Source organism: Bubalus kerabau, chromosome 20, assembly GCF_029407905.1.
Source record: "Bubalus kerabau isolate K-KA32 ecotype Philippines breed swamp buffalo chromosome 20, PCC_UOA_SB_1v2, whole genome shotgun sequence".
NCBI classification, from domain to species: domain Eukaryota; kingdom Metazoa; phylum Chordata; class Mammalia; order Artiodactyla; family Bovidae; genus Bubalus; species Bubalus kerabau.
Window position 1 is genome coordinate 51375722 of NC_073643.1, and position 27310 is coordinate 51403031.

The 27310-nt window shown below is 38.2% G+C and overlaps 1 protein-coding gene across 1 annotated transcript in view; it reads right to left on the reverse strand.

Moving 5' to 3' along the window:
- DOCK3 (dedicator of cytokinesis 3) overlaps nucleotides 1-27310 on the reverse strand; it is a 287503-nt gene that overhangs the window by 230292 nt on the left and 29901 nt on the right. The window contains exons 3-4 of the mRNA XM_055557421.1: nucleotides 18307-18347; nucleotides 14853-14908 (exon numbers count right to left, since the gene is read on the reverse strand). Coding sequence (XP_055413396.1) covers nucleotides 14853-14908; nucleotides 18307-18347 — 97 coding nt within the window. The remainder of the gene's footprint in view (nucleotides 1-14852; nucleotides 14909-18306; nucleotides 18348-27310) is intronic.

The window sequence follows — 27310 nt, forward strand, 5'->3', positions numbered from 1 at the left end:
GTATGTTTTCCTAGAAATCTGTCGAGCAGAAGAATCCTAATCCTGGTAACAGAGATGCTGGGTTTCTTTCCAACTACCTTGTAAGCAACATTCATTATGGCATCAATCCTCGTGCTAATTGCCAAGGATTTATCAGTGAGCAAAAACAGACAGAGTTGTATCTTCAGAGAGCTCTTATTCTGCATAACAAATTAGACAAGTAATCACAACAGACACCGACCATGATGAATCTAAGAAAGAAACCAAATTGCACAATCAGAGATTTTAGCTGGGGGACATGACTTAAAGACAGGATCAGTGAAGCCTTCTCTGAAGAAACAGCAATGCCCCCAAAATGCAAAAAGGTCAGGATCAAAGAGTTTGTTATGAAGGAGAGGTGTGGTGTCACCTGCAGAGGGAACGGTATACATGAAGTCACTGAGATGGATGAGAATTTCACATATCTAAGAATTTAAAGAAGGCTGGACTGACTGAGGCCAGCTCTCATAGGGCCTCTCCAAATGATTCTTAAGATACCAGACCTTAACACAGGGAAAATGAATGAGAAGATCCTGAAAGGCTGTTCAAAGCAGAGGCATGACTTGAAAACATTTTTATAATGTCTGTGCCAATTTTGAGGGTTAATGAAATATTTTCTGGGACCAAAGATTTTATATACTGATACACTGAGGTAGATGAAACCTGTATTCTGATTTGTTATGCAAAGAGAATATCATCCAGTTGGAAACAGCAAAGGAAAATTAATTTTTAAAGATTAGCATTAAGTATCATTTCTCTACATAGCCTAACAAACCCTCATTGTGTTCAAAGGTGACTTAGTGTATTAATATTAAGCATCAATCAATACATATTATTTGATCTATGCTGTAAGGCCTTCTTTTTATTTTGTGTGATTTATTCCAGCAGATTTAAAATAATCATCTTAGAATGATGCCAGAGCACTGTCCATATTCATCAAATTTATGAAGTGAATTTTCAGCGCAAGGCTGAGATTCAAACTTGGTACTACGGAAATAGAGACGTGGGACATGGGAGCTGTTGTAGCAAGATTAATGCAGAACTGCTGTACAGGATAAACTGGAATAAAATTTCTGGAATGTTCCATCTACTAGGTCTTCAGCTACCTTAATCATTGACTTTTATGGGAAATTTACATTGTTCCTATTTTAAAGTTCTAAACCTTTGGACTTACCTCAAATTATACAAATCCAAGTCTATACTAACACCAACATATTTTTCCTTGGCTATAATATAAAATCAATATCCTGAAAATCCTTAAAATTCAGATAAAGTGTTATTTAAAAATACATTGTTCCACAGACCAAGTGGAATGCAGTCATACCACTAAGAAAAATAACCAAAAAAAGTGAACTAGTAAGTGGATTTCCAAGAAAATTCTGGATTCATGCAGAAGAAAGAGTTTGTTAAAAATGAAAATTGGCAGTAAGAAGATACACATATATATGTTAATAATATATATATATTAATTCAATGTATAATGCACAGAAATGTAGCTGAGAGTGTGAACTTCAGAGTTGCATAACTTGGCCTCAATTTGTAGTTTCCCTTCTTCCTTGCCATGCTACTTTGGCAAAGGTACTTGAACTCTCAAAGCCTTGCCCACCTCATCTAAAATAATGGACAATCCCATCTTCTAGTGTGGAATTCCTAAGCATGATATAACAGCTAGAATCAAGATTGCTAGGAGAAATATCAATAACCTCAGATATGCAGATGACACCACCCTTCTGGAAGAAAGCAAAGAGGAACTAAAGAGCCTCTTGATAAAAAGTGAAAGAGGGGAGAGAAAAAGCTGGCTTAAAACTCAACATTCAAAGAACGAGGATCATGGCATCCGGTCTCATCACTTCATGGCAAACAGATGGAGAAACAATGGAAACAATGACAGACTTTACTTCCTTGGGCTCCAAAATCACTGCAGCCATGAAATTAACAGATGCTTGCTCCTTGGAAGAAAAGCTATGACCAACCTAGACAGCATATTAGAAAGCAGAGATATTACTTTCCTGACAAAAGTCTGTCTAGTCAAAGCTATGGTTTTTCCAGTCGTCATGTGTGGATGTGAGAGTTGGACTATAAAGAAAGCTGAGTGCCGAAGAATTGATGCTTTTGAATTGTGGTGCTGGAGAAGACTCTCGAGAGTCCCTTGGACTGCAAGGAGATCAAACCAGTCAATCCTAAAGGAAACCAGTCCTGAATATTCACTGAAAGGACTGATGTTGAAGCTGAAACGCCAATACTTTGGCCACCTGATGCTAAGAGCTAACTCACTGGAAAAGACCCTGAGGCTGGGAAAGACTGAAGGCAGGAGCAGAAGGGGACGACAGAGGATGAGATGGCTGGATGGCATCACTGACTCAATGAGCATGAGTCTGAGCAAGTTCTGGGAGCTGATGATGGACAGGCAAGCCTGGCATGCTGCAGTCCATGAGATGGCAAAGAGTTGGACATGACTGAGCAACTGAACTAAACAGTCATCAAGACAGTATGGTACTGGCACAAACACAGAAATATAGACCAATGGAACAAGACAGAGAACCCAGAGGTAAACCCATGTACTTATGGGTACCTTATTTTTGACAAAGAAGGCCAGAATATACAATGGGGCAAAGATAGCCTCTTCAGTAAGTGGTGCTGAGAAAACTAGACAGTTACGTGTAAAAGAATGAAATTAGAACACTACCTAATGCCACACACAAAGATAAACTTTAAATGGATTAAAGACCTATGTGTAAGACCAGAAACTATTAAACTCTTGGAGGAAAACATAGGCAGAATACTTGATGACATAAATCAAAGCAAGATCTTCTATGTCCCACCTCCTAGAGTAATGGAAATAAAAACAAAATTAAACAAGTGGGACCTAATTAAACTTAAAAGCTTTTGCACAGCAAAGGAAACTACAAACAAGGTGAAAAGACAACCCTCATGGAAGAAAATAATAGCAAATGAAACAACTGACTTAAATTTCAAATTCAGACTTAAATTGAAGAAAGTGGGGAAAACCACTAGACCATTCAGCTATGACCTAAATCAAATCCCTTATGATTATACAGTGGAAGTGAGAAATAGATTTAAGGGACTAGATCTGATAGATAGACTGCCTGATGAACTATGGAATGAGGTTCGTGACATTGTACAGGAGACAGGGATCAAGACCATCCCCATGGAAAAGAAATGCAAAAAGGTAAAATGACTGTCTGAGGAGGCCTCATAAATAGCTGTGAAAAGAAGAGAAGCGAAAAGCAAAGGAGAAAAGGAAAGATATAAGCATCTAAATGCAGAGTTCCAAAGAATAGCAAGAAGAGATAAGAAAGCCTTCCTCAGCGATCAATGCAAAGAAATAGAGGAAAACAACAGAATGGGAAAGACTAGAGATCTCTTCAAGAAAATTAGAGATACCAAGGGAACATTTCATGCAAAGATGGGCTCGATAAAGGACAGAAATGGTATGGATCTAACAGAAGCAGAAGATACTAAGAAGAGGTGGCAAGAATACACAGAAGAACTGTACAAAAAAGATCTTCATGACCCATATAATCACAATGGTGTGATCACTCACCTAGAGCCAGACATCCTGGAATGGGAAGTCAAGTGGGCCTTAGAAAGCATCACTACGAACAAAGCTAGTGGAGGTGATAGAATTCCAGATCCTGAATTTGGATTTCAAATCCTGAAAGATGATGCTGTGAAAGTACTGTACTCAATAGGCCAGCAAATTTGGAAAACTCAGCAGTGGCCACAGGACTGGGAAAGGTCAGTTTTCATTCCAATCCCAAAGAAAGGCAGTGCCAAAGAATGCTCAAACTACCGCACAATTGCACTCATCTCACACACTAGTAAAGTAATGCTCAAAATTCTCCAAGCCAGGCTTCAGCAATATGTGAACTGTGAACTTCCAGATGTTCAAGCTGGTTTTAGAAAAGGCAGAGGAACCAGAGATCAAATTGCCAACATCCGATGGATCATGGAAAAAGCAAGAGAGTTCCAGAAAAACATCTATTTCTGCTTTATTGACTATGCCAAAGCCTTTGACTGTGTGGATCACAAGAAACTGTGGAAAATTCTGAAAGAGATGGGAATACCAGACCCCCTGACCTGCCTCTTGAGAAACCTGTAAGCAGGTCAGGAAGCAACAGTTAGAACTGGACATGGAACAACAGACTGGTTCCAAATAAGAAAAGGAGTACATCAAGGCTGTATATTGTCACCGTGCTTATTTAACTTACATGCAGAGTGCATCATGAGAAACGTTGGGCTGGAAGAAGCACAAGCTGGAGTCAAGATTGCCAGGAGAAATATCAATAACCTCAGATATGCAGACGACACCAGCCTTATGGCAGAAAGTGAAGAAGAACTAAAGAGCCTCTTGATGAAAGTGAAAGAGGAGAGTGAAAAAGCTGGCTTAAAACTCAACATAAAACTTAAACTCAGAAAACTAAGATCATGGCATCCAGTCCTATCACTTCATGGCAAATAGATGGGGAAACAGTGGAAACAGTGGCTGACTTTATTTTGGGGGGCTCCACAATCACTGCAGACGGTGACTGCAGCCATGAAACTGAAAGATGCTTACTCCTTGGAAGGAAAGTTACGACCAACCTAGACGGCATATTAAAAAGCAGAGACAGTATTTTGTCCTCAAATGTCTGTCTAGTCAAGGCTATGGTTTTTCCAGTAGTCATGTATGGATGTGAGAGTTGAACTATAAAGAAAGCTGAGCACCGAAAAATTGATGCTTTTCAATTGTGGTGTTGGAGAAGACTCTTGAGAGTCCCTTGGATTGCAAGGAGATCCAACCAGTCCATCCTAAAGGAGATCAGTCCTGAGTGTTCATTGGAAGGACTGATGTTCACGCTGAAACTCCAATACTTTGGCCACCTCATTCCAAGAGCTGACTCATTTGAAAAGACCCTGATGCTGCAAAAGATTGAGGGCAGGAGGAGAAGGGGACGACAGAGGATTAGATGGTTGGATGGCCTCATCGACTCAATGGACATGGGTTTGGGTGAACTCTGGGAGTTGGTAATGGACAGGGAGGCCTGGTGTGGTTCATGGGGTCACAAAGAGTCAGACACGACTGAGTGACTGAACTGAACTGAACTGAAACAATTGACAAAGAATTAATTTCGAAAATATACAAGCAGCTCATACAACTCAATACCAGAAAAGCAAATAACCCAAACAAAAAGTAGAAAAGGGACGCGAAGAGACATTTCTCCAAAGACATAAAGATGGCTAACAAGCACATGAGAAGATGCTCAACATCACTCACTATTAGAGAAATGCAAATCAAAACTACAATGAGATACAACCTCACACCAGTCAGAATGGCCATCATCAAAAAGTCTACAAACAATAAATGCTGGAGAGGGTGTGAAGAAAAGGGAACACTCTTGTCTTGCTGGTGGGAATGCAAACTGATAAAGCCACAACAGAAGACAGTATGGAGATTCCTTAAAAAGCTAGCAATAAAACCACCATATGATCCAGCAATCCCACTCCTAGGCCATATACCCTGAGGAAACCAAAACTGAAAAAGACACATATACTCCAATGTTCACTGCAGCACTACTTACAATAGCTAGATCATGGAGGCAACCTAGATGTCCATCAACAGATGAATGGATAAAGAAGCTGTGGTACATATATACAATGGAATACTATTCAGCCTTGAAAAGGAATGCATTTGAATCCATTCTAATGAGGTAGACGAACCTAGAGTTCAAACCTACAGAGTGAAGCAAGTCAGAAAGAGAAATATAAGTATAGCATACTGACGCATATATATGGAATCTAAAAAGATGGCACTAATTAATTTATTTTTAGGGCAGCAATGGAGAAGCAAACATAGAGATCAGACCTATGGACATGGGGGGAGGAGAGGAGGGAGAAGGGGAGATGTATGGAGAGTGTAACATAGAAATTTACAATACCATATGTAAAATAGATAGCCAATGGGAATTTGCTGTGTGACTCAGGGAACTCAAACAGGGGCTCTGTAACAGGTTGAAGAGTGAGATGGGGAGGGAGATGGGAGGGAGGCCCAGGAGGGAGGGGACTTGGGTGTACCTATGGCTGATTCTTGTTGATGTATGACAGAAAACCACAAAATTCTGTAAAGCAGTTATCCTTCAATTAAAAAATTAAAAAACAAAACAAAACATGGTTTTAGCAACCTCTAGGGCTAAACAGATTGGAGCTTAAACCCCTCCTTCCCTCAGCCAGAGGTCAGGATCTGCCAAAAGCCCAAGGTCACTCTGGGGAAGGAGACCTAACATGATACTGTACACGGGGGCCATGGAAGCAGATAGAGGCAATGATGCATACACTAGACAGATAGATGTGTTCAGAGGAAGAAAAGGAAGGGAAAACAACATCTCCCACTTCTGAAACCCAAAATTCTAAGATAGGTAAAGACGTCCATAAAAAAAAAAGATGTCCAAAGGCTTAAAACTAGAACAAAAATTCTTCTCAGGATTTTATAAATCTGATAAATATTTTAAAATATTTACAATGCTTAGTGACACGAGTAACTTCCATTTAAAAAAAAGAAAAGTATGAAATAAAAGCAAACATAAATAAACCAAGAGTCAACAAATATGCAAAACAACCGAGCAAGAATTCTGCAAATGAAAAACAGTCAAAATATCCATCTATGGCCAAGTGGAATACTGAAATTATAAATAGATAATGGAATACTATTCAATCTTTAAAAGGAATGAAATTTTCATGCTGCAACATGGATGAGGTTTGAAAACACTAAGCCAAGTGAAATAAAACAGACACAAAAGAACAAATATTGAATGATTCCACTTATATACAGACAGATAGCAAAAGAAAGGTTACCAGGGGCTGAGGGAAAGGAGGAATAGAGAGTTACTGTTTAAAGGGTACAGAGTTTCTGTTTGGGGTGAGGGAAAAGTTCTGGAGTTGAATACTGATGAAGACAGCACTGTGAATGTACTTAATGCCATCAGACTGTACACTTTAAAATGGTCAAAATGCTAAATTTTACACACAGTTTACCACGATTTTTTTAAATGATAAAAAGTACCAGAAGTAGGGGGGGGGGAACCTCAACACAAAGGACACATGCCAGTTAGAAGTCAAAAGAAAGTCAGAAGCAAGATATATATGAGTACTTAAGAGATACGGGGATGAGGTAGAAGAACTCCAACATACTCCTAACATAAATCCCAGAAGAAAGAGTGGTAATGTTAGAGAAAATTGGGATTTTCTTTTCCTTAGCTGTCCTGCATTGTAACTCCCCTTCTATGCTGGAGAAAAACCCTAACACAGAGACAGAGCTGCCTTCCAGTATACGAGTGGAAAACGATGGACACTTGATTTCTCAGACTCCTTATGACTATAGTACAGGCTCAGGGCCTGAGCTCCATCCACCCCAGACTTAGAAAAGAAAACCAATTATCCAAAGCAGCAACGACTACAAAGAAATCAACTTTTTGGCATGTACATTCAGTTTCTAGAGGCAGACATTTCTACAGGAGCATCTAGTTTTGAGTTGGTAAGGCAAGGGCAAGAGGCAGAATTAATTAAATACAGAAGATTTGAGAAAAGACCTGAAGAAAGTAACAAGGTTACCCAGGCACAGTGTTCAAGCACAGGAAACATCATGAGCAAAAACCTTAAGGCAGGAACATATCTGACACATTTGAATAAAAGGAAAGAAGCCAAAATAACTGAAGTCAACTGAGAAAAAGGGACAGCAGATGAGGGCACAGGGATGACAAGAAGCCACATCATAAAACTTTGTAAGGCTTTGTAAGAACTCTGGTTTTTGCTTTGAGTGAGATGGGAGTCATTGAAAGGTTTTAAGCACAGGAGTAGCATGATCTAACTTATATTTTTAAAAACTGCTTTGGCAGCTGTATTGAGAATAAACTGTAGGAGGCCATGAATACAAGTGGGGAGAGCAGTTAGAAGGCATTGCAGTAACACAGGCAGGAAAGCGTAATCACAGAAAGTCCCCACTTTTCCTTCCATGTCAAGCTGCGACAAGTTAGGACATAGCTTGCCGTTTTCTAAGCTGTCTAATGCTGTATAAAGCACAATTCTATTCCGTGGTCCTTGAGATGATCACATCCTTTGTACTATTCCTGGACAAGTGACTCTCAATAACTCTCAATATTTCTTTGAAAGTGAAAATGTTAGTCGCTCAGTCGTGTCTGACTCTTTGCAACCCCATGGACTGTAGCCCACCAGGCTCTTCTGTCCATAGGATTCTCCTGGTAAGGATACTGAAGTGGGTTGCCATGCCTTTCCTCAGGGGATCTTCCTGACCCAGGGACTGAACCTGGGTCTTCCACACTGCAAGCAGATTTTTTACCATTTGAGCTGGATGCCATTACAGATCCCCTTCCTATTCTTTCTCTCTCATCTATCTACCTCAAGGCCACAGATCCCCAACCATGTGTGGTAATGGTAATTTAATAACAAGGTTCCCAGAACACATAAAACAGAAATCTATATGATTATAAGCAAAGTCTAACACTGTCTTCTAGCTCTGTCCTAGGGGGAAAGTCTGAAGCTAGGATGAGAGAAGTTTGATAAATAGACCAACAATGAGGTCACGTCTGACTCTTTGTTACCCCATGGACTGCAGTTCACCAGGCTCCTTTCTCCATGGAGTTCTCCAGGCAAGAATACTGGAATGGGTTGCCATTCCCTTCTCCAGGGGATCTTCCTGACCCAGGGATCAAACATGGGTCTCCTGCACAGCAGGCAAATTCTTTACCATCTGAGCTACAAGGGAAGCTCCAATGAGGTCAAGAGAAAATTGAAAAAAAAAAAAAAGTACCAAAAGATAACTTGGCCTGCGTGATCAAAAAGCAAGAGACCTTCTGGGTACTGCTGACTTACTGTTTCTCCTTTAAACTGTATTCCAAACTAAGAGTTTCGTATGCTAGCACATAAAAGGAATGAATGGATAGATGAGACAATCTGATATACTCCATAATATCTATGGAAATACTGACAGATTTTATTTTCTTGGGCTCCAAAATCATGGAGACTGCAGTCATGAAATTAAAAGATGCCTTGCTCCTTGGAAGGAAACCTATGACAAACCTATACAGTGTATTTTTTAATATGCTTTTTAGCAGAGACATCACTTTGCTGATAAAGGTCCATACAGTCAAAGCTATGGTTTTTCCAGGAGTAATGTACAGATGTGAGAGTTGGACCATAAAAAAGGCTGAGTGCTGAAGAATTGATTCTTTTGAACTGTGGTCTGGAGAAGACTCTTGAGAGTCCCTTGGACTGCAAGGAGATCAAATAAGTCAATCCTAAAGGAAACTTACCCTGAATATTCATTGGAAGGACTGATGCTGAAGCTGAAGCTCCAATACTTTGGCTGCCTGATACAAAGTGCCGACTCACTGGAAAAGACCCTGATGCTGGGAAAGATTAAGGGTAGGAAGAGAATGAGGCAACAGAGAACGAGATGGTTGGATGGCATCATTGACACAATGGATGTGAGTCTGGGCAAACTCCGAGATACAGTGGAGGACAGGGAAGCCTCGCCTGCTGCAGTCCATGGCGTCACAAAGAGTCAGACACAACTTAGCAACTGAACAACAACATAATATAGAATTGGAAGGATCATCTCTAGTCAGGCAATCAGGGCTACCAAAAGCTGAATGTTTACTGATGCTCTGTGTAAGAGTTCAAAGCAGTTTTCTCTCTTTCATCTTCAGTGCTCAAATAGCCAAAAAACAAACTCTAGTTTTGATCCTGATCATTTCTGAATTACAAGGTCAGTTGGATTTATGGCCTTTTATCTATTTTATCTATATTAAGACAAAATTACTGACTTGGACAAAAATGGTAGAGATAGTAGAGACACTGGATAACACAAAAGACCCTAAATTTTGCTCCTACTAAACCTCCTTTTGCAGCAGAAAAAGGCCTTTCTTCTCTACTGTGATGAGAGTGTTCTTACCTTGCTTGAAGACTTTCAGACTGGCTCACTCAAATGAGAAATCTTGCAGAGCAAGCCCATTTACAAAAATGTCTTATACCAACTATCCCCAATGTACCATGAATTAGATCTACTTCCTTTCCTAGCCATTCCAAGATGAATGCGGTGTAAGGTCCAGGAGCTGCTCTTGAGATCAGCTCCATGGAGTTTTACTCAAGACTGATTGGGTACTGAACCAAGCAGGACCCTATAGGGCCTTTCCAGAACAGAATGCTGCCCCAAACTCCACAATGTCCTCTGCCTGACTCTTGTCTGTAGACAAGAGTCCTTTAGTCTCCTAAGTCCTGCTGAATTCCAAAGAGTAAATTTAATCAGACAAGTGAGAAAATACAGAAATAAAAGAAAACAGTCAAGCAAGACAAGTTAGTAATAGTTTAGCCATTAAAACAAACTCAAGGACCTTTAGTTCCTCCTCAAGCACTGTAGATAATAATATGAGCCATATCCTTTGTTGCAGAGACTGAAACCCCTACCAGATGGAAGAAATTAACCTCATGCTGCTATAAGCAGGCAGACCCCAGACAGGTTGAAACCAGAAGGTTGATGATGTTGACTCCTAATTATCTCACCAACAACCATTCGGGGGACTATCCATGAACCGATCACACCCCACAACCCCCTTCCCTCACCCTGTCTAAAAACCATTCTCTGAAAGCCTTCCAGTAGTTCAGCCCTTTTAGGCACTTGCTACCAGGACCTCTTGCTTGGCGCCCTGTGAAAAACGCTACATTTCCTTCACCACAATCTGGTGTTAGTAGATTGGCTTTACTGCACATGGGCAGACCAAGGTTTAGTTCAGTAACAGTACCATAACTGTGGAATCAGAACTGGCCAGTAGCAGTGGTTAACCCTGAGACTTCAATATGGTACCATACACCAAGTGGATTAGCCAACACCGTTAGGCAGGTTCCTTACAGTGGACTCCACTGATCATCACATACTTAACAAAACTGCACTCAATGTTTGCTAGCCATAGATAAGATAAGCCTTAGGGCTATAAAAGATTTCAGGCTGCTGTTATCCTGAGATGCTCTCTGAACCAGAGACTTACCATCTTACAAATGAGTAATATGATCTAGACACTAGCTCCCTCTCTGGTACTCCTCTCCAGGAAGAGTTCAAGTATTCTTTTCCCCTCCTGGTTGTGGCCTGGCACCGCTGTCTCTGAAAGGTCTCCTGCTGTGATGGAATTTCCTTTGCAACTTGTCAGTGCTCTGCCTAAATAAAGCCCATTATGTGCTGCTACCATCTCATGGTCATGTCTTTTTTCTTTATCAGCCCTAAAACCCTCTAATTTACTACAAATTTGTAAGTTTTTCAGTGAAACTTTATAAAAAGCAGCAACAATACTGGAATCATTTTACAAATGAGAAAATCCAGGTATCAAGAAACACTTAGGAAGATAACAGAAAATATTAAAATGTTTAAAGTTCCCACAAGAACATTTTCACAGATAAGATTATTCAAACAATTTCACTTCCTTGTCAACCAAACGAAACAAGTACTTCAGTAAAAATGGCACAAATTTCTCAAGAAGCAGATGATATACCCTATAAAGCACAGAAAGTACAGTTATACCCCTCACAAGTATGGCAGGAGGCAATGAAGAAGGCACATGACAGAAACACAGTGCATGTTCTCTGACTGAAAGACCCTCAATTCCTGGTTGATATTTGCTAAGGTAGACCCCTAAGTCTCCGTCTTGCTGATCTAACCAAGCACTGGGAAGATATCCAGGAGAAATCTGACCATTTTAATCCATAACACTACTTATGCAGTACTGCTATCTAAGATGCTTAAGTCGAATCTAACCATAAGGAAACAGACAAACACAAACTGAGGGACATTTTGCAAAACAACTGGCCTGAGCACTTCAACAAAGTCAATGGCATAAAAAGGAAAAAGAAAACCAAGCCTGGAGAACTGCTGACAAAGTTGAAATATAATTTTTAATTCTTGACTGAATCCTGAACCACACTCCATAAACCCCAAAAAACCAACCAAATGAAAACAGATATAAAGAATATTCATGGGACAATTAGGGACATTTGAAATTTGACTACATATTTTATAGTATGGTAGCAAAATAATGCTCAAAATTCTCCAAGCCAGGTTTCAACAGTACGTGAACTGTGAACTTTCAGATGTTCAAGCTAGATTTAGAAAAGGCAGAGGAACCAGAGATCAAATTGCCAACATCTGCTGGATCATCGAAAAATCAAGAGTTCCAGAAAAACACCTACTTCTGCTTTACTGACTATGCCAAAGCCTTTGACTGTGTGGATCACAACAAACTATGGAAAATTCTTCAAGAGATGGGAATACCAGACCACCTGACCTCCTCCTGAGAAATTTGTATGCAGGTCAGGAAGCAACAGTTAGAACTGGACATGGAACAACAGACTGGTTCCAAATCGAGAAAGGAGTACATCAAGGCTGTATATTGTCACCCTGCTTATTTAATTTATATGCAGAGTACATCATGAGAAACGCTGGGCTGGAAGAAGCACAAGTTGGAATCAAGATTGCCGGGAGAAATATCAGTAACCTCAGATACACAGATGATACCACCCTTATGGCAAAAAGTGAAGAAGAACTAAAGAGCCTCTTGATGAAAGTGAAAGAGGAGAGTGAAAAAGCTGGCTTAAAACTCAGCATTCAAAAAAAGAAGATCATGGCATCTGGTCTCATCACTTCATGGCAAATAGATGGAGAAACAATGAAAACAGTGACAGACTTTATTTCGGGGGGCTCCAAAATCACCACGGATGGTGACTACAGCCATGACATTAAAAGACACTTGCTCCTTAGAAGAAAAGCTGTAACCAACCTAGAGAGCATATTAAAAAGCAGAGACATTACTTGGCCAACAAAGGTCCATCTAGTCAAAGCTATGGTTTTTCCAGCAGTCATGTATGAATGTGAGAGCAGGACTATAAAGAAAGCTGAGCACTGAAGAATTGATGCTTTTGAACTGTGATGTTAAAGAAGACTTTTGAGAGTCCCTTGGACTGCTAGGAGATCAACCAGTCCATTCTAAAGGAAATCAGTCCTGAATATTCACTGGAAGGACTGATGCTGAAGCTGAAGCTCCAATACTTTGGCCACTTGAAGCAAAGAACTGACTCATTTGAAAAGACCCCAATGCTGGGAAAGATTGAAGGCAGGAGGAGAAGGGGACAACAGAGGATGAGATGGTTGGATGGCATCACCAACTCAACAGACATGAGTCTGAGCAAGCTCCAGGGTTGGTGATGGACAGGGAGGCCTGGCGTGCTGCTGCAGTCCATGGGATCTCAAAAGAGTTGGACATGACTGAGTGACTGAACTGAACTATTGTATCTATGTTACATTTCCTGACCGCCATAATTATTCTGTGATTATGTTAGAGAATGTACTTTTTCCTAAGATATAATACATATCCTAAAATACTTACAGTTCCTGGGTTCTGGTATCCCCAACCTTTGTCTTTTGTATTCCCAGGCATCAAAGTACAGAATGCTTTACTGCAGTGATTATTTTGTGTTATTCCTATATTTCTTCCTTTTTTTCTTTCACTATTCAAACTTGTTGTTCAGTCAGCAATTCCTGTCCAACTCTCTGTGATGCCATGGACTGCAGAACTCCAGGCCTGCCTGTCCCTCATCATCTCCCGGAGTTTCCCCAAGTTCATGGCCACTGGATTGGTGATGCTATCCAACCATCTTATCCTCTTGCCCTCTTCTCCTTCTGCCTTCAGTCTTTCTCAGCATCAGGGTCTTTTCCAAATATGTGTCTAAAATTCCCTATATTAAACTCTATTTTATAAAATGACTCACAAGTTTCTCTTTTTCTGACTAAATCCTAATTTACCAGAAGGATACTCCAATGCTAGCTCAACCTCTGGTCAAAAACATAATTTCTAGTCCCCAAAGCAATCATAGTTAAACAGGATCTTTAAAATGATGTTTGATTTTTAAAAATAAAATCACAATCCTATAATAATACATATTACTTTTTAAAATAAGACATTAAAAATAAACGATTTTTAAAAATCACCCACAATCTGAACATGCAAAAGCAACTGATATTAACATTTTTATATAATTGCATCTTGATTCTCTTTTATTCACCAATTGCTTTTGTTTTATAATTTTGTGATCAAACTATATATCCATTATATACACTATCATTTTATCCTTAAGGTATGCCTTTAAGTGTGCATGCGTGCTAAGTCACTTCAATCATGTCCAACTCTGTGTGACCCTATGGACTGTAGCCCACCAGGCTACTCTGTCCATCGGATTCTCCAGGTGAGAATACTGGAGTGAGTTATTGCCATTTCCATAGTTTTTTTCAATTTCGACTTGCAAAAAAGGAAAGATCTTAAAAGTCTCCCTCACTTTTCATACACAGAAAAAAAATGACAGGTTTATCACTAACTTGAGTCTGAGTGACTCCGGGAGTTGGTGATGGACAAGGAGGCCTGGCGTGCTGCGATTCATGGGGTCGCAAAGAGTCGGACACGACTGAGCAACTGAACTGAACTGAACCTATCCTATCAAAGACTATTCTCAAAATAACACATCATTTTGTAAAATATACTGCATGTATAATTGTTTTTATGAAATTCATAACAACTCAGGTTACCTTTCCAGTATATAGGAAAAGAAATTAAAGTTGTCAGTATTTTAAGATAAAATTATATCCTCAGAACTATATATGATAAAGTATATTTTTGCAGGAAAACATAACAATAGCGTATTTTATACTATGAATCAAAAGCAAAAAAGTCTTCCTCTGCAGCCAATAAAAATTATAAGTAAGTTTAGCAAAGCCAACTACTCACCCCCTATTACTGACAATTGCTTTTTTCAAATGAATGTAATTTGCAGGAAAGATCCCCTATAAAAGAGATAAGATGTCCTATTAGAAAAAGTAATTTGTGTTTAATATCTCATTTAGACCGAATTAACAGTCAGATTTCAGCATGGAAATACTCTAACAACAAAACAGTAGATCTCTTCAGGTAGCAACCACTTTACATATTAATTAAGAATACAAAGTTGCACAAACTATATTCAACGGGAATTTCATTGTCATTCTCAATCAGAGTCTATTCACAAGGGAAAAACTAGTGTTAAGCAACCACAAAAACTTTATTTTTTAAAGTTTTAGAAATATTCCATCAAATCACACTTTAGATAGTATAGACTTATGCACAGAGCTTGGCATGTATCTACAAAATCAACATTATCATATACCAACAATTTACAGCTTATCCAGCTCTGAGTTAGAGAAAGAATTCTCACACTCTGGGTAACATTTGTATTCACAAAGAATAAATCAATTTGAGAGCATCTACAAATGTTTCTTGTTTTACTCTTTGCAAATGGTTTCCAAAGAGGGAGAGGGTGGGAAGATTGGGGAGAATGGCATTGAAACATGTAAAATATCATGTATGAAATGAGTTGCCAGTCCAGGTTCGATGCACGATACTGGATGCTTGGGGCTGGTGCACTGGGACGACCCAGAGGGATGGAATGGGGAGGGAGGAGGGAGGAGGGTTCAGGATGGGGAACACATGTATACCTGTGGCGGATTAATTTTGATATTTGGCAAATCTAATACAGTTATGTAAAGTTTAAAAATAAAATAAAATTAAAAAAAAAAAAAAAAAAAACTTCCTTCAAAATAAAACACAAATGGTCCATTTTTTTAATACTCTTTGGCCCACACCACTGTCAGTAATAAACTCAATCTATACCACACAAGCCCATCAGCAGCTGGACGGTAGTAATGCATTTTACAGTTTTCAGTGTACAGATCTTTCAGCTCCTTGGTTATATTTATTTCTAAATATTTGATTGTTTTGATGCTATCATGAATTGGATTGTTTCATACTGCTAGTATTTTGTTGAGAGTTTAGCATCTATATTCATCAGTGATAATGATCTGTAGTTTTCTTTTCCTACAGTGTCCTTTCTGACTTTGATATCAGAGTAATGCTAGCCTCATGAAACAAATCTGGAAGTGTTCCCTCCTCTTCAATTTTTGGAATAGCTTTTATGAAGGACTGGTGTTAATTCTTTTTTTTTTTTTTTTTAATTAATTAATTTATTTATTTTTTTAATTTTATTTTATTTTTTAAACCTCACATAACTGTACCAGTTTTGCCAAATATCAAAATGAATAAAGTTTAGTAGTATTCACCAGTGAAGTCATCTGGCCCTGAACATTTCTTTGTTGGGAGGTTTTTAATAATTACTGATTCAATTTCCTTACTGATTATTGGACTATTCAGATTTTCTGTTTTTCCTGATTCATTCTGGATAGGTTTTAAGTTTCTAGGAGTTTACCCATTTCTTATCGACTGTTCGATCTGTTAGCATACAATTGTCATAGCAGTCTCTTATAATCCTTTGTATTTCCGTGGTATCATTATTAATGTCTGCTCTTTCATTTCTCCTTGTCTATTTTTTTCCCTCAGTTAATTTTATCTTTAAAAAGAAACAGCTTTTAGTTTCACTGACCTTTTCCCATGTTTTTTAGTCTCTTTTTCATTTATTTCCACCCTAATTTTTGTTATTTTCTTGACTCTGCTAAATTTGGCCATAGTTTCTTCTTTTTTCTACTTTCTTCAGATGTAAAGTAAGATGGTTTATTTAATATCTTTCTTTTTTTCTTACTGTAGGCATTCATCACTATTAACTTCCCTCTTTAAACTGCTTTTGCAGTAGCTCATAGGTTTTGGGGTATTGTGTTTCTGTTTTCATTTGTGTCAAGATTTTTTTTATCTCTTCTTTGGTCCACTGGTTGTTCAGAATGTGTTCTTTAATTTCCACATACATGTGAATTTTCCAGTTTTCTTGCTGTTGTTGATTTCTAGTTTCATACCATTGTGGTCAGGAAAGATGCATGGTGTGATTTCAATCTTTTTAAATTTACTAAAGCCTTGTTATATGACCTAGTCTGAAGAATGTTCCATTTACAATTGAGAAAAACATGTACTTTATTGCTGATGTATGAAATATTCTATATTATGTCTATTAGATATATTTGGTTTAAACTACAGTACAAGTCCAACATTTCCTTGTTGATTTTCTGTCTGGATGACCTATTCAGTGCAGAAAATGGGGTACTGAAGGCCCCTATTATGATTTGGTATCTATTTCTCCCTTCAAATCTATTACTATTTGCTTAATATATTTGGGGGCTCCATTTCCAGTGTACACATATTTATTACTATTATATCTTCTTGATATATGACTCCTTTATCTCAGTAGTTCTTAACCAGGGGCAATTTTACCACCACCACCCCAACCACCTCCCACCCAACCCATCAGCCCCAGGGCCTTTAGCAATGTCTAGAGACACAACTTGAGAGGAGACGTTAATGAGTGGAAGTCATATATTTTGCTAAACTTTTCATAATGTATAAAACAACAAGGATTTATCTAGCCCAAAATGTCAACTCTGACAAAAATGAGACATCCTGGCTATGAGGAATTAAAAGTTTGAAGGTATTGTCTTCTTATAATCACTACTTTAAAAACCAGTAAGTGATTCTACTGAGAAATGAATGATTACAACTCTGAAAATTTTTAATAAAAATTAATATGTGATCATTTTGGTATTTTCTATTTAAGAAAAAGCATAATATGTTAAATATTAAGCCACAGAAAATATATAAGAAAAAATAGTAATATTATAGAGAAAAGTAAGTTTTTGCAAATACATTACTGGAAAAGAATGCTGCTACATGTATTATAACTGCCAAGTAAAATATATTTGGTCTGATCAAATTACTGTTACTTGGTAAGAGAATAAACATATAAATCTAGTTCATAAAATTAGCATGTGGCACTTAACAGTCTTCTTTAAATTCATATTTTAACAAGAACATTATGATCAGAGACGTATCTAATTGAAAATTATTTAAAAGTTTTTTTCATTTTAGAAATAAAGTGATCTTACTAATCACAGGACTTCAGACAGGAGTAGGCCTATAAAAAAGTAAATTTACTTGCTGTCAACTATTTTAAGGAAAAATACTAAATGTCCTATATAGGCTTTTTCAAAATAAGCTTTGCAACTATTACTACACACACATTTTGTCCTTTTTAAAAAGTCATTGTAATACTGCTGAGAAAGAGAAAAGTCTGATACAGTTCTGTAAAGGAAAGAATGAGTGTGGCTACTATAAAAGATTAAAAGATGGAAAGCAAGGATTGCTTTTATATCAAACAAATATACTAGGCCACTTTCTAGATTAGAAAAGGTAACAATAAACTTTTAATTACCTTTACATTTGGCTTCTTTGTTGAAACTCCCCTATACCAACCTAAAACAAAGCATACAAAAGATATTAAAATCATATTGTTGTCATTTTCTATGAAAGACATGAGTATTTTTAGGATAATTATTTAATGCAAAATTTTCTAGTAAGTTTTAGGCACTTTATGACTTTATTAAGCATAGTTTACTCGAAAAGAAGCAATCTTACAATAAAATATAACGTTCCCAATTTTCATCAAAGACACAACATCCTTTCAACTGAAAAAGACAAAAAAAAAATTAGAAAATACTTCAGAGGACACATATTCAACTCCTTGAAAACTCCCAGATGAAACTATTACAGGATAAGAAAATGCTAAAATCATACAGTTTTTTGGTGACAGATAAGGAGAGTACAGCCCTTTCTATCTCCTTGTCTCCCTGAATCTCCCATGCACTGAACTACACTACTCTCATTTCTTGGCTTTCCAGCCACTAAAGTTGACAGCAACACTTCATTTATTCTCTCTTACCATTCATACACAGTAATAACAGTGAAAGTTTCAATTACACAATAGAAATAGTTTTCAGAGAAAGGAAATTTTTTTGCCAACTTTCTTCAAATTCATCAAATTCAATCTATTATTTTCAGAGTTTTGCTATACTTTCTCTACTTAGGTTTAAGAGGAAACAATTCCAGTGAATAGAAAAGGAGGCCAAGAGTTGTATTTAAAGGAGGAATATAAATAAAAAAGAAAGAGGAGATTGTTGATAATAACTAATATTAACTGAGAGCTTACTATTCCATGTACTAAAATTGAGTTAATTTCATGTATTAACCTTTAAGACTCACAACAAAGTTAAGAGGAAAAGAATCAACTTTTTCTCCCCTGAAATCATAACAAACAATAAAAGAAGAAATACCCTTATTTCTGCTTAGTACAACAGCTGAGTTCATAAATTTGAATAACTCAATTTATACCTGAAAGTCTCACTATCTTCATTTTTTTAAAAGTGATAACCTTACCAACAGGACACTTTACAGTATCTTAAACAGGACAGATAATGATATAAAGGGCTTCCCTGGTCCCGTGGTCCAGTAGATCCAATGGTTAAGAATCCGACTGCCAACGCAGGGGACATAGTTTCGATCCCTAGTCCAGAAAGATCCCATGTGCTGCAAGGCAACTAAGCCCATGAAGCACAACTACTGAGCCAGCACTTGAGAACCTGTGCTCTGCAACAAAAGAAGCCACCACAGTGAAAAGCCCACACCCCACCACTAGAGAGTAGCCCCCCTTCACAACAACTAGAGAAAGCCCGTGTGCAGGAACAAAGACGCAGTGCAGCCAAAAAAATTAACAAATAAATAAATAAATTTTAAATGGTAATCTTACCTAAAATTTTTAATTCTGTACCAGTAAAGTTAGACAATTCAAATATGTATATCCAAAAAGTCTACCTTTAAAATATCACAAATTTAGACTCTAAAAATGCTGTTTTACAAAATATGATTAAAAATTAAGGTAATAAATGAAAAAATTTCTAATTGAGATGCAATGTTAAGTCCTATTTTATACTGAAATCATAGTGATTTTAATTCAGGAGTTACTCAAAGTGTATTCTATTTAAGTAATTATTCCACAAAGGAAATGGAAAAAGTACAGAAAATAGATTTTTAAATAAAATATAACCACATTAAAATACATACATATATATATATATATGACCACATCAGACTGAAAAGCAGGAAGCAAACACTAGATTTTAGAAAGACAAGTAGGGATTTATTATACTCTCAAAGATAAATAAAACTGAGAGAAAACATTACATACTGTTTAAAGGCAATTACTGTACAAAAAACAGAACTGAGAACACTATATTGTCACAGAAATAGAAAAGCAGGACACCAGTGTGTGCATGTGCGCTTACTGCCACTAAATAAATACTCAGTGAGTACTTACCATGTGAATGAAATGAGACAGATGTAAGTGTTTACATTTGTCAGCTTAATTCTGGATGATTACACCTTCCACAACTGGTGTATAAACATACTTGGTGTATAAATTAAAGAGTCAGTTCAAGCCTGACTTTAAAAGAGAAAAAAGAAACCTTTTACAGAGTGAAGTAAGCCAGAAAGAAACACACCAATACAGTATACTAACGCATATATATGGAATTTAGAAAGATGGTAACAATAACCCTGTATACGAGACAGCAAAAGAGACATTGATGTATAGAACAGTCTTTTGGACTCTGTAGGAGAGGGCGAGGCTGGGATGATTTGGGAGAATGGCATTGAAACATGTATAATATCATATATGAAACAAGTCACCAGTCCAGGTTTGATGCACGATACTGGATGCTTGGGGCTGGTGCACTGGGACGACCCAGAGGGATGGTACAGGAAGGGAGGAGGGTTCAGGATGGGGAACATGTGTGTACCTGTGGTGGATTCATGTTGATATATGGCAAAATCAATATAATATTGTAAAGTTAAAAAATAAAATTAAAAAAAATTAACACTATTAGGTTAGAAAAGCAATCAGTAAGAAAGGAAACACAAATTAAGAGAAAATATTCTGGGTCTTGTGTGTAAATACATATATTGAAGATTAATTCATCTGAAAGCTACAATTATTTAAACACATAGACAAAAAAATAGTGGTCACCTGTCCCTGTTCCAGGTGTTTTCACATCTATAGTCTCAAAACACAGCTGAATACCACTTTGTTAAATACGCATCATCATTTAGGTTGTGAAATGCCCTTCCCAATGTAAGTAAGGCTATACTATCAAAAAGAGCCAACAGTACCACTACAATTGCTGCTGACAGAGAGGCTACAGAACAGTGTTAGCAGTGTTAACCCAAAAGAATGAAGCCTCTATATAATTCAGGCCATGTGACAGTCAACAATCAGCAGGCCTTTACAAAGATTCCGGGTGCAAACCAATCAAGCTAGATCAAAAACACCAAATGAAGTCCAACAAAAAGTACCCTTCAATAAGAAGTTTCAAACTTTTTATTCAAAGGTATAACATATTCTTCACTGTCTGATAAAAGGGAAACAAGGCAAATGTGTTCATTCTCACTCCCATCCTAGGGCTAACAGTTGCTCATCCCTGAATTAAAGACAGGTAGATAACAGGCACAATGTCTATTTCATTCCATATCATGATTAAAAACAATTTTAAAAAATTATCACACATTATGAAAGGCAGATCCACAAAGAGATTCACTTTAAAGAAGGAACCAACTGTAAAGTCAAGGACCAAAACAAAGATCTACAATCTTCTAAAAATACTAACTTTTTCTTTGGTATATCAATAAAAATATTCACAGCCCATCCAACTCTTTATCCTCTTTCCAATTATATAACTAATAGGCATGGAAGAAAGCACCAACCACTTACATAAAAAAAAGAAATTTATACATAATCCAGCCCCAAAATTGGGGGACATAATTATTCAAAAGGTCAACATTCAAAATCTTCTATTATTTCACTGCAAACTGTTAAAGAATAACCTTGTGTACTATTTGCATACAAAATAATTTAATGCTATTTTAAATCTTTATATGCAGTAAGTATAAAAGATAATAATTGGCAATAAATAAATGGACATTAAAATAAATGGACATTAAAAATTGAGAAGTTTTACTCCCAAATGAATTATTGCTCCTTTAAGCTTATGGTTCTCCATAAACTTATAGAGAACCATAAACAGGTTTCAATAATACTGCCATTGAATAAGACATTTTAAAAACTCTTTTATAATTTAAATACATATAAAATACATTTACTAACTTCCGGTTCTAGTGCTGACAAAACATTTCGCATTAGACAAATATAAACCTGAAAAAAATACAGGAAACAACTGTGTAAGAGCAATGAAGAGCAACTATCCAAGACAAGATATGAGACACTATAATCCTTGAGAAAAGAGAATCACATCAGCTGAGTTTCTCCATGAGGACATTTCAGCAAAAATCAAAGTCCCATTGAGTTAAAGAAAAAAAGGTTGACAATGAGAGCTACTCGATAAAATATTCACTCGTGGCACTGCCCAATTCCTACAGAGGTGATTCAGGGAAATTTTCTAAGAATACCAGCTTTCTGCAGCAACTGAGAGGCTAAGGAGCTAGGCAGAGTCACATTACTTTTAAGTTCAGTTCAGTTCAGTCACTCAGTCGTGTCCGACTCTTTGCGACCCCATGAATCACAGCACGCCAGGCCTTCCTGTCCATCACCAACTCCCGGAATTCGTCCAGACTCACGTCCATCGAGTCAGTGATGCCATCCAGCCATCTCATCCTCTGTTGTCCCCTTCTCCTCCTGCCCCCAATCCCTCCCATCATCAGAGTCTTTTCCAATGAGTCAACTCTTTGCATGAGGTGGCCAAAGTACTGGAGTTTCAGCTTTAGCATCATTCCTTCCAAAGAAATCCCAGGGCTGAGCTCCTTCAAAATGGACTGGTTGGATCTCCTTGCAGTCCAAGGAACTCTCAAGAGTCTTCTCCAACACCACAGTTCAAAAGCATCAATTCTTCGGCGTTCAGCTTTCCGTATAGTCCAGCTCTCACATCCATACATGACCACTGGAAAAACCATAGCCTTGACTAGATGGACCTTTGTTGGCAAAGTAATGTCTCTGCTTTTGAATATGCTATCTAGGTTGGTCATAACTTTCCTTCCAAGGAGTAAGCGTCTTTTAATTTCATGGCTGCAGTCACCATCTGTAGTGATTTTGGAGCCCAGAAAAATAAAGTCTGACACTGTTTCCCCTGTTTCCCCATCTATTTCCCATGAAGTGGTGGGACCGGATGCCATGATCTTCATTTTCTGAATGTTGAGCTTTAAGCCAACTTTTTCACTCTCCACTTTCACTTTCATCAAGAGGCTTTTTAGTTCCTCTTCACTTTCTGCCATAAGGGTGGTGTCATCTGCATATCTGAGGTTATTGATATTTCTGGCAATCTTGATTCCAGCTTGTGCTTCTTCCAGCCCAACGTTTCTCATGATGTACTCTGCATATAAGTTAAATAAGCAGGGTGACAATATACAGCCTTGACGTACTCCTTTTCCTATTTGGAACCAGTCTGTTGTTCCATGCCCAGTTCTAACTGTTGCTTCCTGACCTGCTTACAGATTTCTCAAGAGGCAGGTAAGGTGGTCTGGTATTCCCATCTCTTTCAGAATTTTCCACAGTTTATTGTGATCCACACAGTCGAAGGGTTTGGCATAGTCAATAAAGCAGAAATAGATGTTTTTCTGGAACTCTCTTGCTTTTTCCATGATCCATCGGATGTTGGCAATTTGATCTCTGGTTCCTCTGCCTTTTCTAATCCAGCTTGAACATCTGGATGTTCACGGTTCACGTATTGCTGAAGCCTGGCTTGGAGAATTTTGAGCATTACTTTACTAGCATGTGAGATGAGTGCAATTGTGCGGTAGTTTGAGCATTCTTTGGCACTGCCTTTCTTTGGGATTGGAATGAAAACTGACCTTTTCCAGTCCTGTGGCCACTGCTGAGTTTTCCAAATTTGCTGGCCTATTGAGTACAGTACTTTCACAGCATCATCTTTCAGGATTTGAAATAGCTCACCTGGAATTCCATCACCTCCACTAGCTTTGTTCGTAGTGATGCTTCCTAAGGCCCACTTGACTTCCCATTCCAGGATGTCTGGCTCTAGGTGAGTGATCACACCATCGTGATTATCTGGGTCGTGAAGATCTTTTTTGTACAGTTCTTCTGTGTATTCTTGCCACCTCTTCTTAGTATCTTCTGCTTCTGTTAGGTCCATACCATTTCTGTCCTTTATCGAGCCCATCTTTGCATGAAATGTTCCCTTGGTATCTCTAATTTTCTTGAAGAGATCTCTAGTCTTTCCCATTCTGTTGTTTTCCTCTATTTCTTTGCATTGATCGCTGAAGAAGGCTTTCTTATCTCTTCTTGCTATTCTTTGGAACTCTACATTCAGATGCGTATATCTTTCCTTTTCTCCTTTGCTTTTCGCTTCTCTTCTTTTCACAGCTATTTGTAAGGCCTCCCCAGACAGCCATTTTGCTTTTTTGCATTTCTTTTCCATGGGGATGGTCTTGATCCCTGTCTCCTGTACATTGTCACCAACCTCAGTCCATAGTTCATCAGGCAGTCTATCTATCAGATCTAGTCCCTTAAATCTATTTCTCACTTCCACTGTATAATCATAAGGGATTTGATTTAGGTCATACCTGAATGGTCTAGTGGTTTTCCCTACTTTCTTCAATTTAAGTCTGAATTTGGCAATAAGGAGTTCATGATCTGAGCCACAGTCAGCTCCTGGTCTTGTTTTTGTTGACTGTATAGAGCTTCTCCATCTTTGGCTGCAAAGAATATAATCAATCTGATTTCAGTGTTGACCATCTGGTGATGTCCATGTGTAGAGTCTTCTCTTGTGTTGTTGGAAGAGGGTGTTTACTATGACCAGTGCATTTTCTTGGCAAAACTGTATTAGTCTTTGCCCTGCTTCATTCTGTATTCCAAGGCCAAATTTGCCTGTTACTGCAGGTGTTTCTTTTCTTTTTTTTAAATTTTATTTTATTTTTAAACTTTACATAACTGTATTAGTTTTGCCAAATATCAAAATGAATCCGCCACAGGTATACATGTGTTCCCCATCCTGAACCCTCCTCCCTCCTCCCTCCCCTTTCCATCCCTCTGGGTCGTCCCAGTGCACCAGCCCCATGCATCCAGTATCGTGCATCGAACCTGGACTGGCAACTCGTTTCATACATGATATTTTACAAGTTTCAATGCCATTCTCCCAAATCTTCCCACCCTCTCCCTCTCCCACAGAGTCCATAAGACTGTTCTATACATCAGTGTCTCTTTTGCTGTCTCGTACACAGGGTTATTGTGACCATCTTTCTAAATTCCATATATATGCGTTAGTATACTGTATTGGTGTTTTTCTTTCTGGCTTACTTCACTCTGTATAATAGGCTCCAGTTTCATCCACCTCATTAGAACTGATTCAACTCCTAGAGGAGAACATAGGCAAAACACTCTCTGCAGGTGTTTCTTGACTTCCTACTTTTGCATTCCAGTCCCCTGTAATGAAAAGGACATCTTTTTTGGATGTTAGTTCTAAAAGGACTAGTTCTGACAGAATGTGGTCCACTGGAGAAGAGAATGGCAAACCACTTCAGTTTTCTTGCCTTGAGAACCCCATGAACAGTATGAAAAGGCAAAATGATAGAACACTGAAAGACGAACTCCCCAGGTCGGTAGGTGCCCAATATGCTACTGGTGATCAGTGGAGAAATAACTCCAGAAAGAATGAAGGGATGGAGCCAAAGCAAAAACAATAGTTGTAGATGTGACTGGTGATAGAAGCAAGGTCTGATGCTGTAAAGAGAAATATTGCATAGGAACCTGGAATGTCAGGTCCATGAATCAAGACAAATTGGAAGTGGTCAAACAGGAGATGGCAAGAGTGAACATCGACATTCTAGGAATCAGCGAACTAAAATGGACTGGAATGGGTGAATTTAAAACTCAGATGACCATTATATCTACTACTGCAGGCAGGAATCCCTCAGAAGAAATGGAGTAGCCATCATGGTCAACAAAAAGAGTTCAAAATGCAGTACTTGGATGTAATCTCAAGAACGACAGAATGATCTCTGTTCATTTCCAAGGTAAACATTACCTTTAGGAGACCTATAATAATAATATAGTGACTTTTCAACAGAAATGATGGAAATCAAAAATTAATGAAGCAAATCCTTAAAATGCTAAAAGAAAATATTCATCAACCTAGAATGCTACACCTAGGGAAAATATACCCTTTAAAATGATGACAAATTTAAAAGCAGATTCACATAAACAGAAGTTGAATGAATGTGCAGCAAACCTGCACTAAAAAAAACATTACTAAAAGGAGTACTTACAGTAAAAAGAAAGTGATCCCAGACGGAATCATGAAAAGAAGAAAGAAACAGCACCGGAAATGGTAAAAATGTGGACAAACGAAGACAGACAGAAAATATATGACAACAGTGGTACAAATGTAATAAGAGGAGTCAGTGCAATTGGATCATTGTAAAGTTCATGCATTGCTGGAAGTGGTATAAGTAAAACTTTAAGGTAGACCCTAGTAAGTCAAGAATGCATGTTTTAAACTCTAGGGTAGTCACCAAGTACGGCTTCCCAGATGGCTCAGCGGTAAAGAATATAGCTGCCAATCCAGGAGACGCAGGTTCCGTCCCTGAGTCAGGAAGATCCCCTGGAGAAGGAAATGGCCACCCATCCCAGTATTCTTGCCTGGGAAATCCCATTGGCAGAGGAGCATGGGGGGCTACAGCCCATGGGGTTGCAAAAGAGCTGGACACAACTTAGCGACTAAACAATAACAACTTACAGAAAGGGTCCCAAAAGGCTAAGATACAGATCTCTGAGGAACAGTGGGCTGCTGCAAAACATGCTAACCACTGCCACAGTGACAAATGCTAGAGGCCATTCACCAGAACCAAGACCACTGCCTGACATAAGGAATACTGCAGGGACCAACTGTCTTCAGAGCAGTTTGCCAGTGGTATAAAATAAAAACAGGAAGAATCAACCCTTTTCTTCAACCTCCAGCCTAGTAGTCTCCCTACAATGCCCCTTTATTGGCAGAGTCTAACACAGAGTAGCTGTCAAAGAAGAAACGTGGTTTCCAGAGCTTCCAGCTTCAGTATCGCAAGAAGGGCTAGAAGGACTTAGAGGCAATAATAAGTCAGTAACTGACAGAGTCAGCATCTTTATTTAGGTCTCTCATCATGCCAAGTTCAGATAAGTGATAAAAGTTTTCTAATCTTCTGTTTGGAAGGTAAATGTCTGGCTGCCATGATTTCAAAGGCCAAGTGGAAGGTGAAGGTTAGAAGTCTCCATATTCAGTATTCAGTAGGTATGCTTGACTTAATCCTCCAGTTTTCAATACATAACCTATCTCCTACAAAAATGTGCATGAAGTGTCCCAATACACAGATGCTCTATTTATCCTTCA